We start from the raw sequence: 26,292 nt of genomic DNA on the forward strand, positions 1-26,292 counted from the left end.
AACTAACTTGAATTTAAATTAAAAAAATAAAAAGAAAACCCAAAGGACTCTACCAAAAAACTACTAAAACTGATAAATGAATTCAGTAAAGTCAAAGGATAAAAATCAATTTATGTATGGAAATCATTGCATTTCTATGTACTAATAATGAAGTAGCAGAAAGAGAAATTAAGAAAACAATCTAATTTATAATTGCACCCAAAATAATAATATAGCTAATAATAAACAAGGAGGTAAAAGACCTGTACTTTGAAAATGATAAAACATTTATGAAAGAAGCTAAAGATGACACAAACAAATGGAAACATATTCCATGCTCATGGATTGGGAAAACAAATATTATTAAAATGTTCATTCTACCCAAAGTAATCTACAGATTTAAAGCAATTCCTGTCAAAATACCAATAACATTTTTTTTCAGAACTAGAACAAATAAACCTAAAATTTGTATGGAACCACAAAAGACCCCGAATACACAAAGCAATCTTAAAAATGAGAACAAAACTGGAAGTATCAGAATCCTAGATATACAGATATACTACAAAACTGTAATAAACAAAACAGCATGGCACTGGCACAAAAATAGACATAGATCCATAAAAGAAAATAAAGATCCCAAAACTAAAACCACAACTACACGGTCAATTAATCTATGATAAAGGAGGCAAGTATATGTAAAGGGAAAAAGACAGTCACTTCAACAAATAGTGTTGGGAAAACTGGACAACTACATCCAAAAGAGTGAGACTGGATCACTTTCTTACACCACAGACATAAATAAACTCAAAATAGATTAAAAACCTAAATGTGAGACCTGAAATCATCAAAATCCTAGAAGAGAGCACAAGCAATAATTTGTCGACATCAGCAGCAGTAAAATTTTTCTGTATATGTCTTCTAAAGCACAAGAAACAAAAGCAAAAATAAACTCTGGAGACTACATCAAAATAAAAAGCTTTTGCATAGCAAAGGAAATAATGAACATAACTAACAGACAACCTACTGAACGGGGGAAGATATTTGGAAATGAAACACCTGAGAAGGGGCTAATATCCAAAATATATAAATAAATTATACAATTCAACACCACAAAAAAAAATTAATCCAATTAAAAGATGAGAAGAAGGCTTTAACAGACATTTCACCAAAAAAGATATAAAAATGGCCAAGAAGCAATTGAAAAGTTGGACATCACTGATCATCAGGAAAATGCAAAACAAAACCACAATGAGATATCAACTAACACCTGTCACAATGGCTAAAATCCAGAACACAAGAAAGAAGTTTTGGTGAGGATATGGAGAAAAATGAATTATCTTGTATTGTTGGTAGGAATGCAAACTGTGCAGGCACTGTGAAAAAAGTATGGAGTTTTCTCAAAAAATTAAAAATAGAATTACCATATGACCAAGTAATTCCACCACTGGGTATTTACCCAAAGAATATGAAAACACTAATCTGAAAATATATGAGCGCCAGTATGTTTATGCAGCATTATTTACCATAACCAAATTATGGAACCACCCCAAGTGTCCATTGATAGAAGAATGACCAAGGAAGATGTGGTATACATATAGGATGGAATATTTTCAATCATAAAGAAGAATGAGATCTTGCCTTTTACAAAAACATGGATGGATCTACAAAGTATAACGCTAAGTGAAGTAAGTCAGTCAGAGAAAGCCAAATACCAAATGATTTTACTCAAATGTGGAGTTTAAGAAACAAAACAAATAAAGAAAAAAGGAACGGACAAAATTAGACTCTTAAATATTGAAGACAGACTGGTGGTTACCAGAGGGGAGGTGAGTGTGAAATGGGTGAAATAAGTGAAAGGAATTAAAAGTACACATAGCGTAATGATCACTGAGTAATGTATAGAATTGTTGAATCACTATATTGTACACCTGACTAATATAACTCTGCATGTTAATTAAACTGGAATTTAAAAATAAATGAATACACATAAAAACAAAATAAATTCATTTAAAAATATTTTTTAAAAAATCATTTAAAACAATGTTCTAGGTTCTTGTGGTCTATATTGTGACAAAAAGCAAAACGGTTAATGTAGCCTAGAGAAAGTCCTTGACTGTATACTGCTGCCTACACCAGTTCAATAGAAACTGCTCTTGGCATATTTTCTGCATGGGAATTAACTGAGAAGAACACATCAGCCAGAATAATATCTGCATAGTAAACTGCTAGAGACTTTGTCAGCTTTAGTGCAGATGCCTTATTTGACACAACAATTGTACTGAAACTATAACTTGGTAAAATTTACTTTTGTCCACCCTTATCCGCTGTGAACTCTGGTTTATGCAGGGACTATCCTAGTGAATTTAAATGGATATGTGTTTGTGGACCACCACTCTATACCTTTTCAAGTCTCTGTACTATTACAGCACAGGATGCAGTTTGGGTTCTGACTCACTAAATTGATAATAATAAGGGGAGTTGTTCTTTTTTGGTTCAGGGGAAATACAGGATGCACTGATGAGTAAGTTATTGCTGTGCACAACTGGGCTCAGTCCCATTGGGAATTCATGAGAGATATTAAAAAACAATATTCTATTTTTGTGTTTTAATATCTAACAAAATTCCCAGAACACAAAGTGTGCCTAGAAACTCTCCAATTAATACGATACAATGTTCAGATAATATGTTTTAAACATTTTAAATTATTATTATGGGATCATGTATTATAATCCTTATAATTCTTCAGTCATTAACAGAGCTATGTTTGCACACCATAAAGTATGATACCCTAGATCCAAAAGATAAATGTCCAAAGCACAAACACAACGGGGGGGAGAATTTAGAAGCCCCTTAAATCTAATCAGATTCATTGCTAATCACTGCACAATGAGAAACTCATGCAAAATCCCAATCCTCTTGCAATGCACATTTCTTTTTTTTTTCAATATATGAAATTTATTGTCAAATTGGTTTCCATACAACACCCAGTGCTCATCCCAAAAGGTGCCCTCCTCAATACCCATCACCCACCCTCTCCTCCCTCCCACCCCCCATCAACCCTCAGTTTGTTCTCAGTTTTTAACAGTCTCTTATGCTTTGACTCTCTCCCACTCTAACCTCTTTTTATTTTTCCCTTCCCCTCCTCCATGGGTTTCTGTTAAGTTTCTCAGGATCCACCTAAGAGTGAAAACATATGGTATCTGTCTTTCTCTGTATGGCTTATTTCACTTAGCATCACACTCTCCATTTCCACCCACGTTGCTACAAAGGGCCATATTTCGTTCTTTCTCATTGCCATGTAGTACTCCATTGTGTATATAAACCACAATTTCTTTATCCATTCATCAGTTGATGGACATTTAGGCTCTTTCCATAATTTGGCTATTGTTGAGAGTGCTGCTATAAACATTGGGGTACAAGTGCCCCTATGCATCAGTACTCCTGTATCCCTTGGGTAAATTCCTAGCAGTGCTATTGCTGGGTCATAGGGTAGGTCTATTTTTAATTTTCTGAGGAACCTCCACACTGCTTTCCAGAGTGGCTGCACCAATTTGGCAATGCACATTTCAAAAGACCGCCCAATTTCAGACCAAATTATAGACCACAAGCAACTTTCCATCATTCAGGACTGAAATTTCACCCCTATGTCTTTGTCTCCAAAATGCTCCCTTCGATAAAAATAAGAATAAAAATACATTGCATATTAAACAACTACCCCAAAATATCCAGAGTTGTATAGTCAAGAACACAAAGACATGGCACATTAATAGCTGTATATTCAAGAATAAAATTCTCACTAAGCTACCTGTCCAAGAAATCCCAGTGTTTTGTCAAAATAGGATAATGTGCATGGTGGAAAGGCAAAGGGATCAAGGATATTGTTAAGGTAAAAGTGAGAGAAAGGGAAACATACAATGAAACTTCAGTTTTATTAAAGAAGACACAATATCCAATAGCTATGAATTCCAGCCCACTCACCCATTATTGATTCAAAACTCATCCTATATAAGGAATGCAGAGATCTTGTCCTTATTAGCACACTTTCTTCAGTAATCTCTGGATGCCTTGCTTGATCTCCTGGGTTCGCACTCCATACACAACGGGGTTGAGGGCTGAGAAGATGATATGGTGGAGGACGTTGAGCAAGACTGGAACATCAGGCGAGACCTTCTTCTTCACCACATGAGTGAGCACGAAGACCAGAAGGATGGTGCTGAAGAAGAAGATAAGGATGAAGTGGGAGCCACATGTGCTCAGGGCCTTGGCCACAGCACCCTCTGCCTTGAGTCTCAGCACAGCTCGCAATATAAGGGTATAGGAGAGGAAGATGAGGATGAGGTCAGATCCTAGCAGTGTCCAGCCTACAACAAACTGATAGATACGACTAATGGTGACATCATTACAAGAGAGCCTGGAGACAAACATATTGGCACAGATGCAGTTGTCAATGACATTTGTCCCACAATAATGGAGTTGGGATGATAGAATGGGGATAGGCATTGTAACAATACTATTCCTGGCCAAAATAAAAATGGTAGCCTTGGCTACAAATTGGTCAGTGATGATGGATGGGTACCTCAGTGGGTGGCAGATGGCCACATAGCGGTCATAGGCCATGACCATGAATGTGCAGGATTCCATAGCAAAGAACCAATTCATGATGTACATCTGGAGGAAGCAGGCAGAGAAACTGATGGACTTGAGGTCAAACCAGAAGATGGCCAGGACCTTGGGGATGACAGTGAGGCAGACAACAATGTCCAGCAGGGAAAGGATACTGAGCAGGTAGTACATGGGCTCATGCAGAGAGACCTCTAGCCAGATGGTGATCAGGAGAACACTATTGGCCCCCATGGCCAGAAGGAAGAGAAGGCTGAGGGGCAGGGACAACCAGAACTTCCAGCTGGGGGACCTGACAAAACAATTCAGGAGGAAGTCTGAAACCTCAGAGGAGATGGTGCCATTTTGGTATATTGTCATATTTTGTCATATATATTTCTGCACCTTTCTTTCAGTGATCTGTAAAATTAGGATAAAAATTAGATACTGACTTAAGGCACATAAATTTAGAACAATTTGCTTTAGTTAGGTGAAACTCGTGAGTCCTAGCTGGTCATCCAGAGCCATGTAAATTCATCTGTTTATCCTTTGTGCCATGCTCCAGAGCCACTCCTATCACTAAACAGTATAGAAGACTGAGGTAATATGGTTTGTTTGATTTGTTCAAGGTTTATTTTTAATAGAATTGTAATATGTTTGCAGAAACCAAAGAGGAGAAAATTACTTAGAAAACTATTTTTGAAAGTTTTTTCCCCAATTTGTCAATTCAACTGTAACCATTTACACAGATAAGGAAACAGAACCTGGCACAAATAGGGACACAGATAAATGTCCCTGGGTCTCATGTCACCCCCATTCTGAGTTTTCAGCTATAGGTTGTTTTAATTACAGATTTAAAAGATGATGCCCTGGGGTGCCTGGGTGGCTCAGTTAGTTAAGCGTCCAGCTATTAATTTCTGCTCAGGCCATGATCTCACAGTTCTGTGTTGACAGCATGGAGCTTTCTTGGGATTGTCTCCTTCCCTCTCTCTGCCTCTCTTCTGATTATATGCTTTCTCTCTCAAAATAAATAAATAAAAACTTAAAAAAAGATGATGCCTTGTAAATAAAGTTAATCTTCATTATCTCTAAACAGTCATTTAATGAGGGAGGTGTGGATCCTGCCAAAAAATTGCTTTTCTCCTTTCTATATATCCTCATATTTGTACGATTCTTAACTTTGGGAAGAAACAATCTTAAGAGGAGAAGGAGCAATTCCACATAGCTTTGTGAGACCAATATCTGCCATCAGACAAGGTGAAAATTTGATTGTTCTGGTTGCAATAGTGTGAGGGTGATGAAGTCTTATCTTTAAAGTTTTTGCATCCCGTTTCTATTTTATTTTTCCATTATTAGTATAATGATCCAGGTACACATTCCTCTGTTTCCAAGCCCAGTTCGATGTTGCCATGTTCTCTAACATTTGACGTCCTCCCCTGGCATTCTGTTAGGTGCTAGGGTCACAATGTTGAAAAAGAAACTGTCCCTTTCTCAAGGAAGCAAACTAAGATCATTCAGGAAACAATGGGTAAAAATAAGAACAAATGACAGGTCTTGCACAAATAATTAGGAGAATGTAGAGGAGACTGAGTACCTCTGACATGGGACATAGGCTGGCGAAAATTAATTTAAATGAAGTGAGGTGGTTCTCTCCTTTACATTATAGGTGAAGAGTTCTAAGGTGCTTGTCCCCCTGAATTGTGAACGAGATTTGAAAGATGACTGAAGGCTGGTCAAAGGTGAGGATCGGGTCATTGTGGGGTACTTCAAATCATGCAGTCCATTGTAGCTAAATCTATCTACATGCACCAAGGCCTCTGTTAAACCATTACTTTATGGGTTTAGAAACACTTTTTCATTGGGAGTTTAAATACTTCCCTACTTATTACTCTTGAGGTTCACTATAGAAGATAAATTGCATATTGATTTGGAATTTCTAGAATTCCTAGGGCTTCATCCCATTGAATTATTCAGCATCCAATGAGATATGTTATAATATCACATTACCAACAAGGAAAATTATACCTCACAATTGTATTCACTCATTACTGTATTACACTGATCTTCTTGCTTAATACAGTGGGTTGGGTTGGAGTAATTTCTAGGATTCCTCTGCATCTCATGAATAATTATAATGATAATGTGTTTGCCCCATCAATTCTATAAAAAGAAAACACAAACTTCACCAGTGATACAATGAATAGTTTTGACAACAGAATCTGATGGAGGAGCAATAGTTTGGCATAGGGGTTAGAGTAGCAAGGAAGAGAGTTTTATTAAATCATGAACTCAGATCAGAACAATGTTTTCATACCTCTATGATGAGGAAGTATTAGGAAAGCTGAGGGCAAAGCAAAAGTTAACACCACCCTCCCCCACCCCATGGTGGGGGGGGCGGTGGCAGTGAGATATGTGTGACATTGCTCAGGCACTCCTGGCTGCCCAAGAACAAAGGAAAGGGGAAAACAAATGGTTAACTGATAGAGACCACAGTCATGCAGAATATGAGTCTCCATCAGTTCACATAAGTCATAGTAAATTATAAGAAAAAGGCAATCTTGTCAACAACCTAATCTCCAGAAACCTATAGATTTAGTTTCCCAGAGCCCCAATATCACCCTCCCTTCCACAATGATGTGGGGAACAAAAGCAAGAAGGAAATGGTAGGTATAGTTAAATTCCTTTATAACCTGCAGCCCATTGACAAATACTTGAAGCAAATACACAGTGTAGCATTTCTCCATTAACTCCCTACTGACTTAATGTTAATGCTTGAATAGAGAAAACAACCTTAGCTTTACAATAGCAAGGCCTCAGGTATCTTTAACATATGAAAGTCCTTTTGTAGGCCTCCCTTTTGCCTTTACCTCCCTCAACTCCATGGTATATAACTGGTCACTCTTCACAACCCCAGTGCAGCTCTTTCTGCCCATGGGTCCTGTCCCTGTGGTTTAATAAAATTATGATAGGGAAATATAGAATAAAATTGGCAGACAAGGAAAGATGAGGACCTGAGGCCCCTGGATGGGGAAAAACACATATTTTGGAATAATGCTGGGAGTGTCTGACCACAGTAAACCCTCTTGGGTGTAAGGTTCCTCTTAAGACTGTAACTGATGCCGCTATTCCCCCTCAGGTTCCCCTCAGGAATTTGACAAAAGACCTGACGAAAAGTGAGTAGTAGACCATAAAACATATGACGCACAAGGAACGGTATGGCCATGGACCACCCCTCATGTAAAAGAAATGAGCCAATCAAAAAGGAATGAGTTGACATTTAGAGTTACCCAGCCCATAAGGGTTGGACCTGAGAAGAAACAAAGGTGGGAGGGAGGTGGTGACCAAAACCTTATAAAACAAAGACCCTTGCCTACAGTCACAGGCATTCACTTTCAAATACCCCCTCTCTATAAAGAGAGCTTTCATTCTATTCCTACTTTCTTATATTACTCTAGTAAAGTTTTGCCTGCTGCTCATTTTGTGTCTACCTCTTCATTCTTTGAAGCTGTGAGACAAGAAACTCTAGGTGTTGAGGTAAAAAAAAAATCATAAAACAAAATCACCTTTTTGCACCAAACACATCTCAAGAATTCTTTCTTCGCCATCAGCTCCAGACCCCCACGACTCCAAAACCCCATCACTTTAGAAACACTCGTTTTCCTGGAGCGGTTCAAATAGTATTTTTGTTTCCAGATATGATTTTCTATTCCTCAGCTGCAGGCTGCTGTTAAACTCTCCCCATCAGGAGACCCTGTTAGTGTCTGGGGCTTGCTCTCAGAGCGGGAAGGAATGGCATTCCCTCCCAGGGCTCTTCTCTTTACTCCTGATCCTCTGCTTCCCTAAGCAAGGGTTTGTGCAGCTGGCACCTGCCAGGCATGGCTCCCACATGATATGTAGAAGAGATTTAGATGGCTTCCAATTCTTATTCTCTTTCTAGCAGAATACATTAGTAGTGACTTTGGCAATTTTGGGATGAATTTTAAACATATTTCATATGTGACTCATAACATTCTGAAGTAGGTAGGTTAAGTACACCATTTTAACAATTTATCTTTTGAAATGGACAACTGAGACTCAGTGATATTATCTGTATTTCCAGCTTAATTAGCAGTGTCTGGATGTGGAAGAAATAAAAGTTAGGTCCAAACCACTGACTATATGAATATACCTGTGTCCTGTGTCACCACAGTGATACAGAAACGCATATCGTATCTGGCATTTTGTTTTATGTTTCTAGGTTTCTCTTACCTCCACCCCCATGCACATAAAATCCTTGGGCCATTTTCCAGAAATCTGGAATGTCCCTTGTTTTTGCACTTACAACTCTGACTCCTGCTTTCACTGCTCAGATTACAATTTTCTTCTTGTTTCCTTTTACTTTGTGTCCATTATTATTATTATTATTATGTATTAATTACTAATTATAAGGACCACCTAACTCCAGAAACTCAGAAGTTGAGACATCTCTCCAAAATATTGTTTAGGACGTTACTGAGTGCAACCAGTAATAGATACCTCAATGATCTTCTGGGCATAGTTTTCTGTTTTTACAGCATAGCTTTTAGAAATTCTTTAGATGAAGCTTAATCTGAGGAACTACTTTCTTACTCCCACTGACCCCAAATTGTGGTCTCTGTCTTTAACCTCTAATGTTACTTAGATTAAATTTAATTTCTCCTCCATGATTCAAGCATTTGTGTGCTGATTCTTTGCCTTAACGCCCCTTCAGTATGTTCAGCTGAAAACTCCAAATCATCTAAATTAAGCTGCAGATGATCACACTTCAGGCTTTCCACCCCACCCCTATTCATCTCCTATGGACAAACTCCTGCATCTCTGAATCTGGCACCACTCAGTAAAAGATCAGAAAAGGCAACAGAAGGGCAAAAAGGAAGGTCCCAGAACACAGGTTCTTACATTTGCTTCCTGACCTGAGACAGGATGAAATCTCTACAACCTGGTTTGCAGACTGCTTCAGCAGTACTGACTCAGGAATGGAATGGAGCACAAATCTGTACTGAAAAGAAAGGTGTCCCCCATGTTCTGATTAATCTTGGAATAGCTGCCTCTCAGGGGCCCTCTATCCAGACTCACTTACAGAGGATGTGAGCAAGGGTCTGGCTCCACTGATATTGGAGTTCTGGTTAGTTCCTGAACTATCTGGGTGTAGTTATAACTCCAGGGCCTCAGGGACTTTTCCCTCTGGGAACTACTCCATCCCTACTTTATTGTGCCTAAAAAGCCCTCTTGGGACAGACAGGCAGGAAGGAGAAGAAAATGATTTTCTTTCTCTCTAAAAGCAAGGAGCTCTGGTAATCCAGCCCAACATTGACTGTGTGTTCTGTGGACAGTTAATCTCCTGGGTATAGGGGTCTTACATTCATCCATCCATGTTCACAGTCATTTGCACATGCATACTCGATGCCCTCCATGGGTCCAATAAGCTCACTCATAAGTTCTCATGGGCTTCCAACAGACCGTTGTTAGATAGGTACCTCCCAAACCATGCTATTGAATGGATTGGTATTAATTTGTCATGACTTTTATGATGGCATCATGATAATGATGGTAGAGTAACTTGAAAAATATATCCCTGAGAAAATGCAACGTGCTTTTCTTAAAGAAAATCCTATCATGTTTTTTGCTGTACTGAAAGACTTTTCAAATGTGATGTATATACAGCTATATACTAGAAAGAATGATTTGTTTATTTTATTTTTCATTTTGAGCCTCATGTGAAATATTCATATGCCTCAAATTATGGGAGCAAGCATCATCAGTTCCTTTTTTTTCTTTCTTTCTTTTTCATTATTTTTAAAAGTTGATTGTAGTTGACACAGAATGTTGCATTAGTCAGTTGTACAACATAGTGATTCAACAAATGTATACAGTTATGCTATGTTCACCATTGGTAGCTACCATCTGTCACCACATAACACAATTACAATACCACTGACTCTGTTCCCTGTGTTGTGGCATCAGCATCAGTTTCTTTAAAGGCCTTCTTTTGCTCTATTTTTATTTCTCTGTCTCCTGCATATCTCAACTTTGCTCCTATTCCTCTTCTCTTTAGAAAAGTGAAAGCCCCAGTGTTCTTATTGTTTTTTTTAATGTTTACTTATTTTTGAGACAGAGACAGAGACAGAGCACAAGCAAGGGAGGGGCAGAGAGAGAAGTAGACACAGAATCTGAAACAGGCTCCAGGCTCCTAGCTGTCAGCACAGAGCCCAATGTGGAGCTCGAACTCATGAACCGTGAGATCATGACCTAGGCAGAAGTCTGATGGTCAACCAACTGAGTCACCCAGGCGCCCCAAAGCTCCAGTGTTCTTAAAATGTGTCTTTTCAATTAATTTTAGATATGCTTATGTAGCTACATGTTCATGAGGATTATTTGGATATTGAATTTTATAAATAATATTGGATAATAAATCTGATGTTATTCTTTGTTTTCACTCAATACTAAATCTTAAACAACTGTCCATGTTGTTCTGCATAAGTCATTCTTTTTCATTGCTTATTCATTTCAATTCCCATTATGTGCATTTTTTATATAAGTAGTCAACACCCGAATGACCTATAATTACTGCTAACGTCAATATCTTTGTATACTTCTTTTATAGTCCTAAAATAGGTATATGTGTAGGAGTGGGTTTTTTTAGTTATAAAGTAAAAACATTTAATTCCACTAGGAATTACCAAATTTTTCTCCAAAATACTTATAAAATCTCACTAGAAATTTCTATAGTTTAATTCTTCTATAGTTTAATTCTTCACATTCCTTACACCAATTGATGGTAGTTTTTTAATGCTTGGTGGATATAAAATTGTATCTCATTATTTTAATATGATTTTCTCCTGATAACTCAGCATTGTTCGTATACTGTTTAACCGTTTGTGATTTTCATGCTGTGAATTATATTTTGACATCATTTGCCTGCTTTTTCTATTAATTTTGTTTTTCTTGCATATTTTTGCAAAATCTCCATGCATAATTTAAATCTTAGAGCCCCCTTTTCACTAGATATTGCTAGTATCTCCTCTACTCTATTATGTATCTGTGAATTTTAGTGTAAACTTTCCATTATTCAATGGAAAATCTTCAATTTGAACAACTCAAACTCTGTTTTACTATGAACAGATTTTCTGTGGGGATCCTATTTAGGGAACATTTCACAAGATCACAAAGGTGCTTTTGTTTGTTTCATTTGTTTTAATTGTTTTTTTTAACTGAGTGGTTATTTTTCATAATAATTTATTCATTTATTTATTTGTTTACTGTTTCAAGTTTTTATTTAAATTCTAGTTAGTTAACATATAAATTAATATCAGCTTTAGGAGTAGATTTAGGGATTCATCAGTTACATAGAACACCCAGTGCTCATCACAAGTGCCCTCAATACCCATCACCCATTTAATCCATCTACCCACCCACTTCCCCTCCAGCAATGTTCAGTTTGTTTTCTATAGTTAAGATCCTGTATTATGATTTATCTCTCTCTCTTGTTCTTTGCCCCTATGTTCATCTGTTTCATTTATTACATCCCACATATGAGTGAAATCATATGGCATTTTTCTCCAACTGACTTATTTTGCTTAGCAATACTTTCTAGCTCCATCCTTGTTACAGAAGGAAAGATTTCATTCTTTTTGATGGCTGAATAATATTCTATTGTGTACATATACTACTTCTTCTTTATCCATTTATCAGTCAATGGATATTTGGTCTCCTTACATAATTTGGCTACTGTTGATATTGCTGTTATAAACATCAGGGTGCTGGTGTCTCTTCAAATCAGTGTTTTGAATCCTTTGGGTAAATAACTAGTAGTGTAATTGCTGTCTTGTAGGGTAGTTCTATTTTTAACTTTTTGAGGAATCCCCATACCGTTTTCTAGAATGACTTCACCAGTTTGCATTCCCACCAAGAGTGTAAGAGCATTCCCCTTTCTCCATATCCAGGTCAATATTTGTTGTTTTCTGAATTGTTAATTTTAGTCATTCTGACAAGTGCTAGGTGGTATCTCATTGTAGTTTTGATTTGTATTTCCCTGATGATGCGTGATGGTGAGCATCTTTTTATGTGTCTGTTGGCCATCTGTATGTCTTCTTTGAAAAAAAATGTCTTTTCATGTCTTCTGCTCATTTCTTAAGTGGATTATTTTGAAGGCGATGAGTTTTATAATTTCTTTATAGATTTTGGATACTAACCCTTTATCAGATATGTCTTTTGCAAATATCTTCTCCCATTCCATAGGCTGCCTTGTAGTTTTGTTGATTGTTTCCTTCACTGTGCACAGAAACACTTTTATCTTGGTGAAATTCTGAGAGTTCATTCTTGTTTTTGTTTCTCTTGCCTCCAGAGATGTATCTAGCAAGAAGTTGCTATGGCTGATGTCAAAGAGTTTGCTGTCTGTGTTCTCCTCTAGGATTTTGATGGTTTCCTTTCTCACATGTAGGTATTGCATCCATTTTGAATTTATTTTTGTTTATGGTACAAGAAAGTGGGCCAGTTTCTTTCTTTTGTATGTTTCTGTACAATTTTCCCAATGAATTTTTTTAAAAGACTGTCTTTTTTCCAATGTATATTACTCCCTGCTTTATCAAAGATTAGTTGACCATATAGTTGTGGGTCCATTTCTGGGCTTTCCATTCTGTTCCATTGATCTGTGTGTCCTTTTCTGCCAGCACCATACTGTCTTGATGACTACAGCTTTGAAATATAGCTTAAAGTTTGGAATTGTGATGCCTCCAGCCTTGCTTTTCTTTTTCAAAATTGCTTTGGCTATTCAGAGTCTTTTCTGGTTCCATACAAATTTTAGGATTGTTTGTTCTACGTCTGTGAAAAATTGCTGGTGGCATTTTGATAAGGATTACATCAAATGTGTAGTTTGCTTCAGGTAGTATAGACATTTTCAATAATATTTGTTCTTCCAATCCATGAGCAGGGAATGTTTTCCCATATCTTTGTGTCCTCTTTAATTTCTTTCTTTCTTTTTTAAATTTTAACTTGTTTTATTTTATTTTATTTTTTAATTTACATCAAAATTAGTTAGCATATTGTGCAATAATGATATCAGAAGTAGATTCCTTAGTGCTTCTTACCCATTTAGCCCAACCCCCCCCACAATCCCTCCAGCAACCCTCAGTTTGTTCTCCATATTTATGAGTCTCTTCTGTTTTGTCCCCCTCCATGTTTTTATATTATTTTTGTTTCCCTTCCCTTATGTTCATCTGTTTTGTCTCTTAAAGTCCTCATATGAGTGAAGTCATATGATTTTTGTCTTTCTCTGACTAATTTCAATTAGCATAATACCCTCCAGTTCCACCCACGTAGTTGCACATGGCAAGATTTCATTCTTTTTGATTGCCAGGGAATACACCATTGTGTGTGTGTGTGTGTGTGTGTGTGTGTGTGTGTGTGTGTGTATACCACAACTTCTTTATCCATTCATCCATCAATGGACATTTTGGCTCTTTCCATACTTTGGCTATTGTTGATAGTGCTGCTATAAACATGGGGGTGCATGTGTCCCTTCAAAACAGCACACCTGTATCCCCTGGATAAATGCCTAGTAGTGCAATTGCTGGGTCGTAGTGTAGTTCTATTTTTAGTTTTTTGAGGAACCTCCATACTGTTTTCCAGAAGGGCTGCACCAGCTTGCATTCTTATTCAATTTCTTTCTTAAATGTTCTATAGTTTTCAGAGTACAGAACTTTTACCTCTTTGGCTGGGTTTACTCCTAGACATCTTATGGCTTTTGGTGCAATTGTAAATGGTGTTTGATTTCTCTTTGTGTTGCTTCATTATTGGTGTATAGAAACGCAACAGATTTCTGTACGTTGATTTTGTATCCTGGGACTTTGCTGAATTCATGTATCAATTCTAGCAATGTTTTGGTGGAGTCTTCAGGGTTTTCTACATAGAGCATCATGTCATCTGCAAAGAGTGAAATTTTGACTTATTCCTTGCTTATTTGGATGCCTTTTATTTATTTTTGTTGTCTGATTGTTGTAAATAGGACTTCCAGTACTATGTTAGATGACAATGGTAAGAGTGGACATCCCTGTCTTGTTCCTGACTATAGGTGGAAAGCTGTTTTTCCCCATTAAGTATGGTATTAGCTGTGGGTCTTTCATACATGGCCTTTATGATGATATATGTTCCTTCTATCCCTACTTTATTGAAGGTTTTTATCAAGAATTGATGTTGTACTCTGTCAAAATTTTTTTTCTGCATCTATTGACAGGACCATATGGTTCTTATCCTTTATTTTATTAATGTGGTGTATCAGACTGATTGATTGATGAATACTGAACCACCCCTGTGGTCCAAGAATAAATCTCACTTGCTCATGATTAATAATTCTTCTAATGTAATGTTGTATTTAAATTGTTAGTATCTTGTTGAGAATTTTTGAATCCATGTTCAGCAGGGATATTGGCCTGTAATTTTCCCTTATAATGGGGTCTTTGGTTCTGGAATAAAGGTAATGCTGGCCTCATAGAATGAATTTGGAAGTTTTCTTTCCATTTCTTTTTGTTTGTTTGTTTGTAGCAGTTTCAGAAGAATAGGTATTAACTCTTCTTTAATTGTTGGCAGAATTCCCTTGGGAAGCCATCTGGCCCTGGACTTTTGTTTTGGGGGAGATTTTTGATTACTCATTCAATTTCTCCACTGGTTATTAGTCTGTTCAAGTTTTCAGTTTCTTCCTGTTTCAGTTTTGGTCGTTTATATGTTTCTAAGAATTGTTTGATTTCTTCCAGATTATCCAATTTGCTGGCATATAATTTTCAATAATATTCTCTTATAATTTATTGTATTTCTGTCGTGTTGGTTGTGATCTCTCCTCTCTCATTTGTGATTTTATTTATTTGCGTAATTTCTCTTTTCTTTTTGATAAGTCTGCCTAGGGGGTTATCAATTTTACTAATTCTTTCAGAGAACCACCTCCTGGTTTAATTGATCTGTTCTACTGTTTTTTATTTGTTTGTTTCTATATCATTATGGCTGGTCTAATCTTTATTATTTCCCTTCTTTTGTTGGCTTTAGACTTAATTTGCTGTTCTTTTTCTAGCTCTAGCTCTAAGGTTAGGTTGTGTATTTGAGACTTTTCTTGCTTCTTGAGTAGTGCTATATTGCTGCCCACCTCCCACTTATGACTGCTTTTGGTGCATCTCAAAGATTTTGGATCATCATGTTTTCATTATTATTTGTTTCTATGTATTTTTTATTTCTCCTTTAAGGTCCTGGTTGTCCACACATTGTTTAATATCATGTTTAACCTCCATACTTCTGTGGTCTTTCCAAACGTTTTTTTTGTCATTGACATCAAGTTTCATAGTGCTGTGGTCTTTCAGACCACATGCTTTAATATGCATATTATTATCTCAATCTTTTTATATTTGTTGAGGCCTGATATGTGAACTGGTATGTGATCTATTCTAGAGAATGTCCTGTGTGCACTCAAAAAGAATGAATATTCTGCTGCTTTAGGATGAAATGTTCAGAATATGTGTTAATTCCATCTGGTCTAGTGTGTCATTCAAAGCCATTGTTTCCTTGTTGTTTTCTGCTTAGATGATCTGTCCACTGATGTCAATGTTAAATCCCCCTACTATTATTATGTTATTATCAATGAGTTCCTTTATATATGTTAATTGTTTTACATATCTGGGTGTTCCAAGTTGGGCATAATTATTTACAATTGTTAGGCCTTCCTATTGGATAGACCCTTCTATTATGATATGGTGCCTTTCTTCAACTCTTGTTACAGTCTTTGGTTTAAAAAAACTTATTTGTATGATATAAGTATTTTACTCCAGTAATGTGGTTTGTGTAAGCAAGTTAGGGAGCCAGTGTTGGTGCCTTGCTACTTCCTGTAGGTGGCTCTGTGTTTATGTTGGGAGTTAGGGGAGGAAAATAGTGCCAGCCAGCTCCTTTATCCTGGAGAGGAGACTCTGTGAATGTGCCATATCTGGGATGCCCTGAGAACAGCAAATACTCTGAATACTCTCCCTCTGTGTGTACTCCAGGCGTTCTTCAAATCATTATTTGCACGCTGTCTGCCCCTGGGTTATTTGCTTTTCTTCTCTCCAGGAGCAAGGCAATGCCTTCTGCGATCCATCCCAGCTAAGCCCACTGGCCTTTAAAAACTCCATGTTTTAATCCCACCGTTTGCAAGAATTGAGCCCATCTCATTTCCTCAATCGCTATATGTTAACTAACTAGAATTTAAATCAAAACTTAAAAAAAAAGAAATAAATGAAATAGAGACTAAAAAACTAATAGGTGAGATCACTGAAACCAAGAGTTCATTGTTTGATAAGAGAAACAAAATTGATAAACCTTTAGGCAGACTCACCAAGAAAAAAAGAGGAAGGACCCAAATAAGTAAAATCAGAATGAAAGAGAAGTGACAACTGATACCACAGAAATACAAAAATATATATATTACAACAAAAAATACATGTCAACAATTGGACAACCTAGAAGAAATGGATAAATTTCTAGAAAGATGCACTCTTTCAAAACTGAATCAAGTAGAAATAGAAAATAAGAAAAAGAAGAAATATAGAATCTAAATAGACCAATCGCCAGGAATGAAATTGAGTCAGTAGTCAAAAGACTACCAAAAAATAAAAGTACAGGACCAGATGGATTCACAGGTGAATTATACTAAACATTTAAAGAGTTAATACTTCTTATTCTCACATTTTTCTGAAAAATAGAAGCAGAAGGAAAGCATCCAAGTATATTCTATGAAGCCAGCATTATCCTGATACCAAAACCAGGTAAAGACACTTACAAAACAAGAGAACTAAATGACAGTATCTCTAATGAACATAGATGCAAGAATCCTGAACAAAATACTAGCAAATCAAATCCAACAATACATTAAAAAAAATCATTCCCTATAGCCAAGTAGGATTTACTTCCAGGATGCAAGGTTGGTTCAAAAATTGTAAATTAATCAACATGATATATCACATCAATAAAAGAAAGGATAAAAACCACATGATCATTTCAATAATACAGAAAAAGCATTTAACAAATTGCAACATCCATTCATGGTAAACCCCCTCACAAAGTAGGTTTGGAAGGAGCATACTTCATCATAATAAAGGCATTATATGAAAAACCCACAGTGAACATCATATTCTGTGAAGAAAAACGGAGAGCTTTTCCCCTAAGGTCAGGAACAAGACAAGGATGTCCCCTCTTGCCAATTTTATTCATCATAGTGCTACAAGCATTCAGACAAGGAAAAGAAATTAAAGGTATCCAAATTGTGAAGGAAGAAGTAAAACTTTCACTAGCTGCAGATGACATGATATTATATATTAATAACCAGAAAGACTCCACTAAAATAGTACTAGAAGTTATAAATGAATTCAGGAAAGTCATAGGATACATAATCAGTATATGGAAATCTGTCACATTTCTACACTCGAATAATAAAGTAGCAGAAAAAGAAATTAAGAAAACAGTCTCATTTACAATTGTACCCAAAATAATAAGACATGTAGGAATAAACTTAACCAAGGAGGTGAAAGACCTATTCTCTGAAAACGATAAAACATGATGAAAGAAATTGAAGATGAGGAAAAAAATGGAATGGTATTCCATGCTCATGGAATTAGAGAGCAAATATTGTTAAAATGTCCATTCTATCCAAAGCAATCTATAGATTTAATGCTATCCTTATCAAAATACCAACAGCATATTTCTCAGAACTAGAACAAAGAATCCTAAAATCTCAGTAGAACTACAAAAGACCCCAAATACACAAAGCAATCTTGAAAAGAACAATACTGGAGGTATCAGAATCTCACATTCACAGATATACTACAAAGCTGTAGTAATCAAAACAGTTTGGCCCTGGCACAAAAATAGACATATTGAACAATGTGACAGAAGAGAGACCAGAAATAAACCCACACACAATTACATGGTCAATTATCTATTTAAAAAGAGGAAAGTATATGCAAAGGGGAAAATACAGTCTCTTCAACAAATGGTGTTGGGAAAACTGGACAGCTACATCCAAAAAAGGGAAACTGTACCACTTTCTTACACCATACATAAGAAACCCAAAATGAATACAAGATCTAAATGTGAGACCTAAAACCGTAGTATTCACAAGTATAGTATTTTTCTAGATATGTTTCTAAGGCAAAGTAAACAAAAACAAAAATAAACTCTTGGGACTACATCAAAATAAAAAACTTCTTCACAGCAAAGGAAATAATGAGCAAAACTAAAAAAACAACCTACCGAATTGGAGAAAATAGTAGCAAATGATATTTCTAAGAAGGGGTTAATATCCAAATATCTAAAGAACCTATACAACTGAACACCAAAAAACAAAAACAAAAACAAAAAAAGCCCTCAAATAATCCAATTAAAAATGGCAGAAGACATGAACAGACATTTCTCCAAAAAAGACATAAAAATGGCCAAGAGGCAATTGAAAAGATGCTCTATATTTTGAGCTCACTTATCATCAGGAAAATGCAAATCAAAACCACAATGAGATATCACCTCACAGTTGTCACAATGGCTAAAATCCAAAACGCAAGAAACAATAAGTGTTGGTGAGGATGTGGAGAAAAAGAAATCACTTGTAATTTTAGTGGGAATGCAAACTGGTGCAGGCACTGTGGGAAACAGTATAGAAGTTTCTCAAAAAATTAAAAATAGAATTACCATATGACAAAGTAATTCTATTGCTGGGTAGTTGCCCAAAGAGTATGAAAACACTAATCTGAAAAGATATGTGTACCATTCTGTTTATTGCAGCATTATTTACAATAGCCAAATTATGTAAGTAGCTCAAGTGTTCATTGCTAGAAGAATGGATTAAGATGTGTTGTACACATAGAATGGAATATTATTCAGTCGTAAAAAGAATGAGATCTTGCCATTTACAACAAGATGGATGGATGTAGAGTTCATATTGCTAAGTGAAGTAAGTCAGAGACAGACAAATCCCATATATTTTCACTTATATGTAGAATTTAAGAAACAATAATGAAGAGAGACAAAAATAAATAAACAAAACCCTCAGAACAATATGAAGAACAAACTGGTGGTTACCAGAGATGAGGTGGGCGGGTGGGGGAATGCATGAAATAGGTAAAGGGGATTAAAAGTACACTTATCATGATGATCACTGAGTAATATATAGAATTGTTTAATCACAATATTGTACACCTGAAACTAATGTAACACTGTATGTTAATTGAAGTGGAATTTAAAAATAAATAAAGGATCACTCTCTTGTACTTCCATAACACCATGAGCACATCTTATTTTGGTGAGCCACACTATACTGCTATTCTTCTGTCTGACATTTTTGTGCCCTACTTTATTCAATGAGTTATCCCAAAGGCAGAGATGAGTCATATTTGATATTTTCTCCCAAGGTCAAATACAGTGATTGACAATCTGACTAACCAGATTATTATGTTATTTCCCATCCTTTTTTTTTTTAATTTTTTTTTAACGTTTATTTATTTTTGAGACAGAGAGAGACAGAGTATGAACGGGGGAGGGTCAGAGAGAGAGGGAGACACAGAATCAGAAGCAGGCTCCAGGCTCTGAGCCATCATCAGCCCAGAGCCCCACGCAGGGCTTGAACTCACGGATCGTGAGATCGTGACCTGAGCCAAAGTCAGACGCTTAACTGACTGAGCCACCCAGGCGCCCCTCCCATCCTTTTTTAATTTAGTTTGATACTTTCCACAAAGCTTCTTACATGGTTCTCCACAAGCTTAAATGATTTATTAACAAGTTTCTTCTTTTTTGGCTACTTGTTGTCCTCTTCAAAGATGGGATCAAATGTCATATTATCCTCCAGCAACATCTGCTCTGCTGACATATCCAAGTACTTATAGAACTGTTTTGTCAGGTTCCCAGCTGGCAGCACTGATACCTTTCATGCCCTATTCCTCCTGGCTATGGGGCCAGTGTCACCTTCCTGATCACTGTCTTGATTCCAAATAATCAATCAGATCCTTAGAAGTTCCTCACCTAGTCTTTCATTGATCAAGGACAGAAAGTCAAGGTCCTTCCTGTCTTTTAGGAAAACGTATACTCTTTGTAGAGCTGATGCTAGTGTTACTGCAACCACTGCTAAACTCTGGATGACATGGTTTGTATGAAGCCCTCTTTTGTGTTTATTTAAGATGGTTTTGAAATGCTCATCAGATAACTGCATGCAATGAAATCGTGATCACTGAAAACTAATAATTATTTAACATCTTAGCAGTTTAAAAAACATCTAGAATGGTGGTTGCCAGGGGCAGAAGGGAGGAGGTCATGGGAAGTTATTGTTTAATGGGTACAGAGTTTCAGCTTTGCAAGATGAAGAGAGTTCTGGAGACGGATCCTGGTGATGGTTGCGCAGCAAAATGGATGCACTTAATATCAACGAACTGTATATTAAAATGGTTATGATAATAAATTTTGCGTCATGTGTATTCTACCACAATAAAAAGCTGGAAAAAAGAAATACAATTTTAGCAGCTAATATAAATAATTCGATAGTAATTTTAGTAGTCTTTAACAGTTTAACATCTTCAAAACCTCCATCAATTTCAATTTAAAGCATTATTAAGACATCTTCACTAGTGTCTTCATTATTTACCACACTTTACTCCTGTGGCCTATTGACACACGCATATTGAAACACACACCCATTGTTCTCATTGTAATAGTCATATTGATCTTTAAGATCATTTCTTTCTCTTTGGTACCTAAGTTAGACCATGATATCTAAGTGTATATATTTATTTTTATTTTTTAAAGTTCATTTATTTCTGACAGAGAGAGAGAGAGTGCGAGCATGAGCTGGGGAGGGGCAGACAGAGAGGGAGACACAGAATCTGAAGCAGGCTCCAGGCTCTGAGCTGTCTGCACAGAGCCAGACGCAGGGCTCAAACTCACGGACCGTGAGATCATGACCTGGGCCAAAGTTGGATGCTTAACCGACTGAACCACCCAGGAGACCCAACTAAGTGTATATATTTAGATATATCCAGGTGTACACTTTTTTTGATTTCTCCCACCCAGGATTTATTGAAATTCTTTTTTTTAAGTTTATTTTTTATTCTGTGTGTGAGAGAAAGCACAAGTGTGGGAGGGGCAGAGAGAGAGCAACAGAGAGAATCCCAAGCATATTTTGCGATGACAGCAGACAGCTTGGTGCAGGGCTCAAACTCATGAACCTGAGATCATGACCTGAGCCAAAGTCGATGTTTAACCGACTGAGCCACACAGGTGCCCCTTATTGGAATTCTTGAAATCTGATTACTGATGTAGTCTGTCCTGAAAAGTTCAGATGTTTCTGTCTCATTCTCTTTCTTCTTCAACTGGGAGCTCTTATTAAATGTATTAAACATGCTCATCCCATCTATTTCTCCTACATTTTCTTCATTTTTTCCCATATGTTTTTATTTTATTTCCATCTTCATTCTCAGTAGATTCTTCTGACCACCTCTGACACTTTACTGACTCTACCATTAGCTGGCCCTAATCTACTGTTTAATTTAGTTCTTGTTGATATTCTGTTTTTCAAGTATATCTGGTTCTTCTTCAAATCTGCTTTGTTACGTTTTAGAGATTCCAGTGTCCTGAGCAAAATATTAATTCTGGACATCATCTTATTAATCCCAGGAAAACAGAAAAGATAGAGGGACTCTGAGCAGTCAGAATCCCGTATTTTGCTCTTTACATGTTTGCATTTTCTGTGTATCCATTGGAGCTTCATTCTAAAGCATTTCTCAAGTTCTATCTTCTAGGTCACTATCTTTCCAAGTGTGGCTAATCTATTCTTAAATCTGTCTCTTGCAATGTTAATTATTTTATTTTTTTCATTTTTGGAGAGAGGACTGATTCTCCTTTTCTGTGTGTTTTTTTTGTTGTGTATATTTTAAAGCTTTTCTTTGTTTTCTTTTTTTTTAATGTTTGTTTATTTTTGAGACAGAGACAGAGTATGAGCAGGGGAGGGGTAGAGAGAGAGAGAGGGAGACACAGAATCCGAAGCAGGCTTCAGGCTCTGAGCTGTTAACACAGAGCCCAACTCGGGGCTCAAACTCACAAGCCGTGAGATCATGACATGAACCGAAGTTGGATGCTTAACCAACTGAGCCACCCAGGCTCCCCTAAAGCTTTTCTTTCATTACCTAAAACCCAGTAGGGCTAGGTAATGAACAAAATAACTTTGTTCAATATCTTTTACCACACAAGTAATATCTTAAGTTTTTGTAGATTGGATTTGGCTATCATTTTTGTGGGCTTATACTCATTTTTTAAATTAAAAAATTTTTTTGATGTTCCTTTATTTTTGAGAGAGAGAGAGAACATAAGCAGGGGAGGGGCAGAGAGAGAGAGAGAGAGAGAGAGAGAATCCAAAGCAGGTTCCAGGCTCAGAGCTATCAACACAGAGCCTGATGCGGGGCTTGAACTCATGAACCATGAGACCATGACCTGAGCCGAATTCAGACACTCAACTAACCGAGCTACCCAGGTGCCCCATCATTTTCTTTTTAATTAATTGTCTTTTTACCACAAGCAACTCAATTTCTTCAGAAGTTTTTGTGCTGAAATTCTTTGAGGCCTGAGATGAAGTTTCTTTCTCAAGAAAGGATTTGGGCTTGTTTCTGTTATTTTCTGAAACCACCACCAATCCAGGATAACTTTAAATTCCTTTCTGAGACAAACAGTTGGTGTGAACACAGGATGCCAAGTCAAAAGAGAACCAGCCAGTAGTTCAGGATTTACAGGGAAGATTTCTACTATAAAACAAGCTTTGAGGTTATTTGAAGTTCCAGGTATAAGTGAAGGACGAAGATGAAGGAGTGGGATTATTACTAGTGCCCACCTTTTTATTCAGGATGTAGTGTTGTAAAGCCCTATCTAAATGGGAGATCCTCTGCTACATTCTCCACCTGCTTGAGCCTAGATTTATCTTCTGTCCCTGGAGTTTAGATTCCAAGCTCCCCTAGGTAATGAAGACAGGTGCTTAAGTTTATAGAGTGCTGCAAGTGCTCTCGGGTTGAAAGCCAACATCAATATTTGATTTTGATGTCTGGATTTTATTCAATCTTTAGCCTGATAATTCTTTCTTTTTTACTTGTTCATTGGTGTATTCAAGATATTAAAATATAAATAATAGATGTAAGTATAGGTATAAGTGTAGGTATGGATATGGGTATGGGTATTGATAAAGATAGAGATTAGATATAGACATAACCATAGAAATGATTTGTATACCTTTTCATCAAGGAGATTTGCTCTAAGTACCCCAGTTCATCATGTCACTGGATATTATCATCTTTTTCTTCCTTAAAATCTTGAAAATGAATCCCATCTAACCTTTGGAATGCATTTCTGTTCATTTTAAAATTTAAACTGAAATGTTTCATCAGCCTTTGATTTTATGTATTTAATTTAAATAACATTTGATGTTTAAATAATTTCTGATTCATTAAATATTAACCAAGCAAACAAACTGAAAATACACATTCACATAAAAGAAAGATAAAACACAGATGAAATAACAAAGATGTGGAAACATTATATTATATATTCAACAAATGTCTATTAGCCACCTCTTATATGTCAAAAAATGTGCTAGGCACAAGGGCTGTGGGGTGGATGAAGTGGACTATGTACTTACCCTTATGGATTTTACAAGCTAAGTACATAGCCATCAGAGTATGATAGACTTACTCCTCTCTTCTGCAGCTACTCAGAGACATCTGCCTCACTAAAGTCACTGCCATTGCTGCCTTAGAACAGCAGCTCCCTCTCTATTGAAGTCTCAGACTTCATCCTGAATTGCTTTGTCAGGTCCCCCATCTGGAAGCATTGGTTGTCTCTGCCCCTCAGCCTCCTCTTCCTCCTGGCTATGGGGCCAACGTGACCCTCCTGATCACCATCCGGATCAGGATGGAGGTCTCTTGGCATAAGCCCATGTACTACCTGCTCGGCCTCCTTTCCCTGCTGGACATCATGCTCTGCTTGACTGTCATCCCCAAGGTCTTGGCCATCTTCTGGTTTGACCACAGGTCCATAAGCTTCTCTACCTGCTTCCTCCAGATGTTCATCATGAATTCCTTCCTGCCCATGGAATCATGCACCTTCCTGGCCATGGCCTATGACCGCTATGTGTCCATCTGTAAGCCTCTCTACTACCCATCTATCATCACTGACCAGTTTGTAGGAAAGGCTGTTCTCTTCATCTTGGCCCGGAACACATTTCTTACTGCACCTATTCCCATCCTCTCTGCCCAGCATCATTACTGTGGAAAAAATATAATTGAGAACTGTATGTGTGCCAATCTCTCTGTGTCCAAGCTCTCCTGTGATAACATTGCCTTTAACAGAATTTACCATTTAGTTGTGGCTTGGACTCTTCTGGGCTCTGACCTCATCCTCATCATTTTCTCCTATACTTTCATCCTATGAGCCGTTCTTAGACTCAAGGCAAAAGGGGCAGCTGCCAAAGTTCTGAGCATTTGTGGCTCTCACTTCATCCTCATCCTCTTCTTCAGTACCATCCTGCTGGTTTTTGTTTTCACCCACATAGCCAAGAAAAAAATTTCCCCTGATATCCCTGTCTTACTTAATGTGTTATACCATGTAATTCCTGCAGCTCTCAACCCCATTATCTATGGGGTATGAATGCAGGAGATTAAAGAGGGGATTAGGAAATTGCTGAGGAGGGCGAAAGCAGCAAGTAATTGTGTTCTAGCTTGACTTTTCTTAACTAAAATACTCAAAATCACTATTGGAATACAGGGACTTGGAGACAAAATTACAGTCCTAATCCTCTCTCTGGACATGCCTGATGATATGAATTGTATGGTTTTTCTCTTACCCACAGGTACATCACATTTCTTACATTCCATCATTTTCTGGAAGTGACTAAGGATACAGATGTATATATAATCTCTCATCATGGCACCCAGCCCAGAAGCTATGAATGTTGATGAATGAAGCATCACACCTCACTGTCTGCTCCTGATTAAATCCCTTTTAGAGTCAGTGTAATGGATGTGTGGTTGATGGGAAGTATCAGTACTTAAAGATAGTGCATTGACTTTGGAAAAGAAAGTAAAATTAAAAAGCAATGCTAAAAAATGCTGAAAATAACCATTAGGTTTTAACCTTTCCCTCAGGCATTTAAGCATATTTATTGAAAGCTATTTTATATCTAGCACAGAACTAGAAAATGGGATTCTAACACACATAAATCTTGGTCCCATTACTCAAAAAGGTCCAATGAAAATTTCAAAAGTTAGAATTAAGAGTTAGATTAAAACACATAAATAAGCCCAGAAGAGAGATAAATTTTGTTCCTGTAGGTGGGACTCCTTTACCTACCTGACCTCCTCCTTCAGACCCCCAGTCAGAACTGCCTCCCTAAGAGCTGCTTAAAAACATGAACTATAGTCCTGTCTCTGTAACTTTTTGCTTTTTGTTCCTCTGTCCACATAGCTCTGTCCCTCAGGTCCACTGGGTCTCCCTGACCACAGTATTTAAAATAGTATCCAACAATATTCCCCCCAAGCACAAACAATGTCCTTATACCTTCTCTGTTTTCCTGTTCTGCACAGAATTTATCACTGTTTAATGAACCTACATTTACTCATTTATTTGTTTAGTCAGCCTACATTCACTAAAATTTAAGCAGTAGAAGGGCAA

General features: G+C 37.0%; 1 protein-coding gene and 1 pseudogene across 1 annotated transcript; one reads left to right on the forward strand and one right to left on the reverse strand.

The window, feature by feature from the left end:
- Nucleotides 1-3,968: 3,968 nt before the first annotated feature.
- Nucleotides 3,969-4,959, reverse strand: LOC122231245 (olfactory receptor 56A3-like). Its single transcript, XM_042958774.1, has one exon. The coding sequence runs from the start codon at nt 4,957-4,959 to the stop codon at nt 4,012-4,014; it is 948 nt and encodes a 315-aa protein (XP_042814708.1). The 3' UTR covers nt 3,969-4,011.
- Nucleotides 4,960-6,296: 1,337 nt separating this feature from the next.
- Nucleotides 6,297-25,344, forward strand: LOC122231489 (annotated as a pseudogene).
- Nucleotides 25,345-26,292: the final 948 nt, after the last annotated feature.

This window comes from Panthera tigris, chromosome D1, assembly GCF_018350195.1.
Source record: "Panthera tigris isolate Pti1 chromosome D1, P.tigris_Pti1_mat1.1, whole genome shotgun sequence".
Taxonomy (NCBI): domain Eukaryota; kingdom Metazoa; phylum Chordata; class Mammalia; order Carnivora; family Felidae; genus Panthera; species Panthera tigris.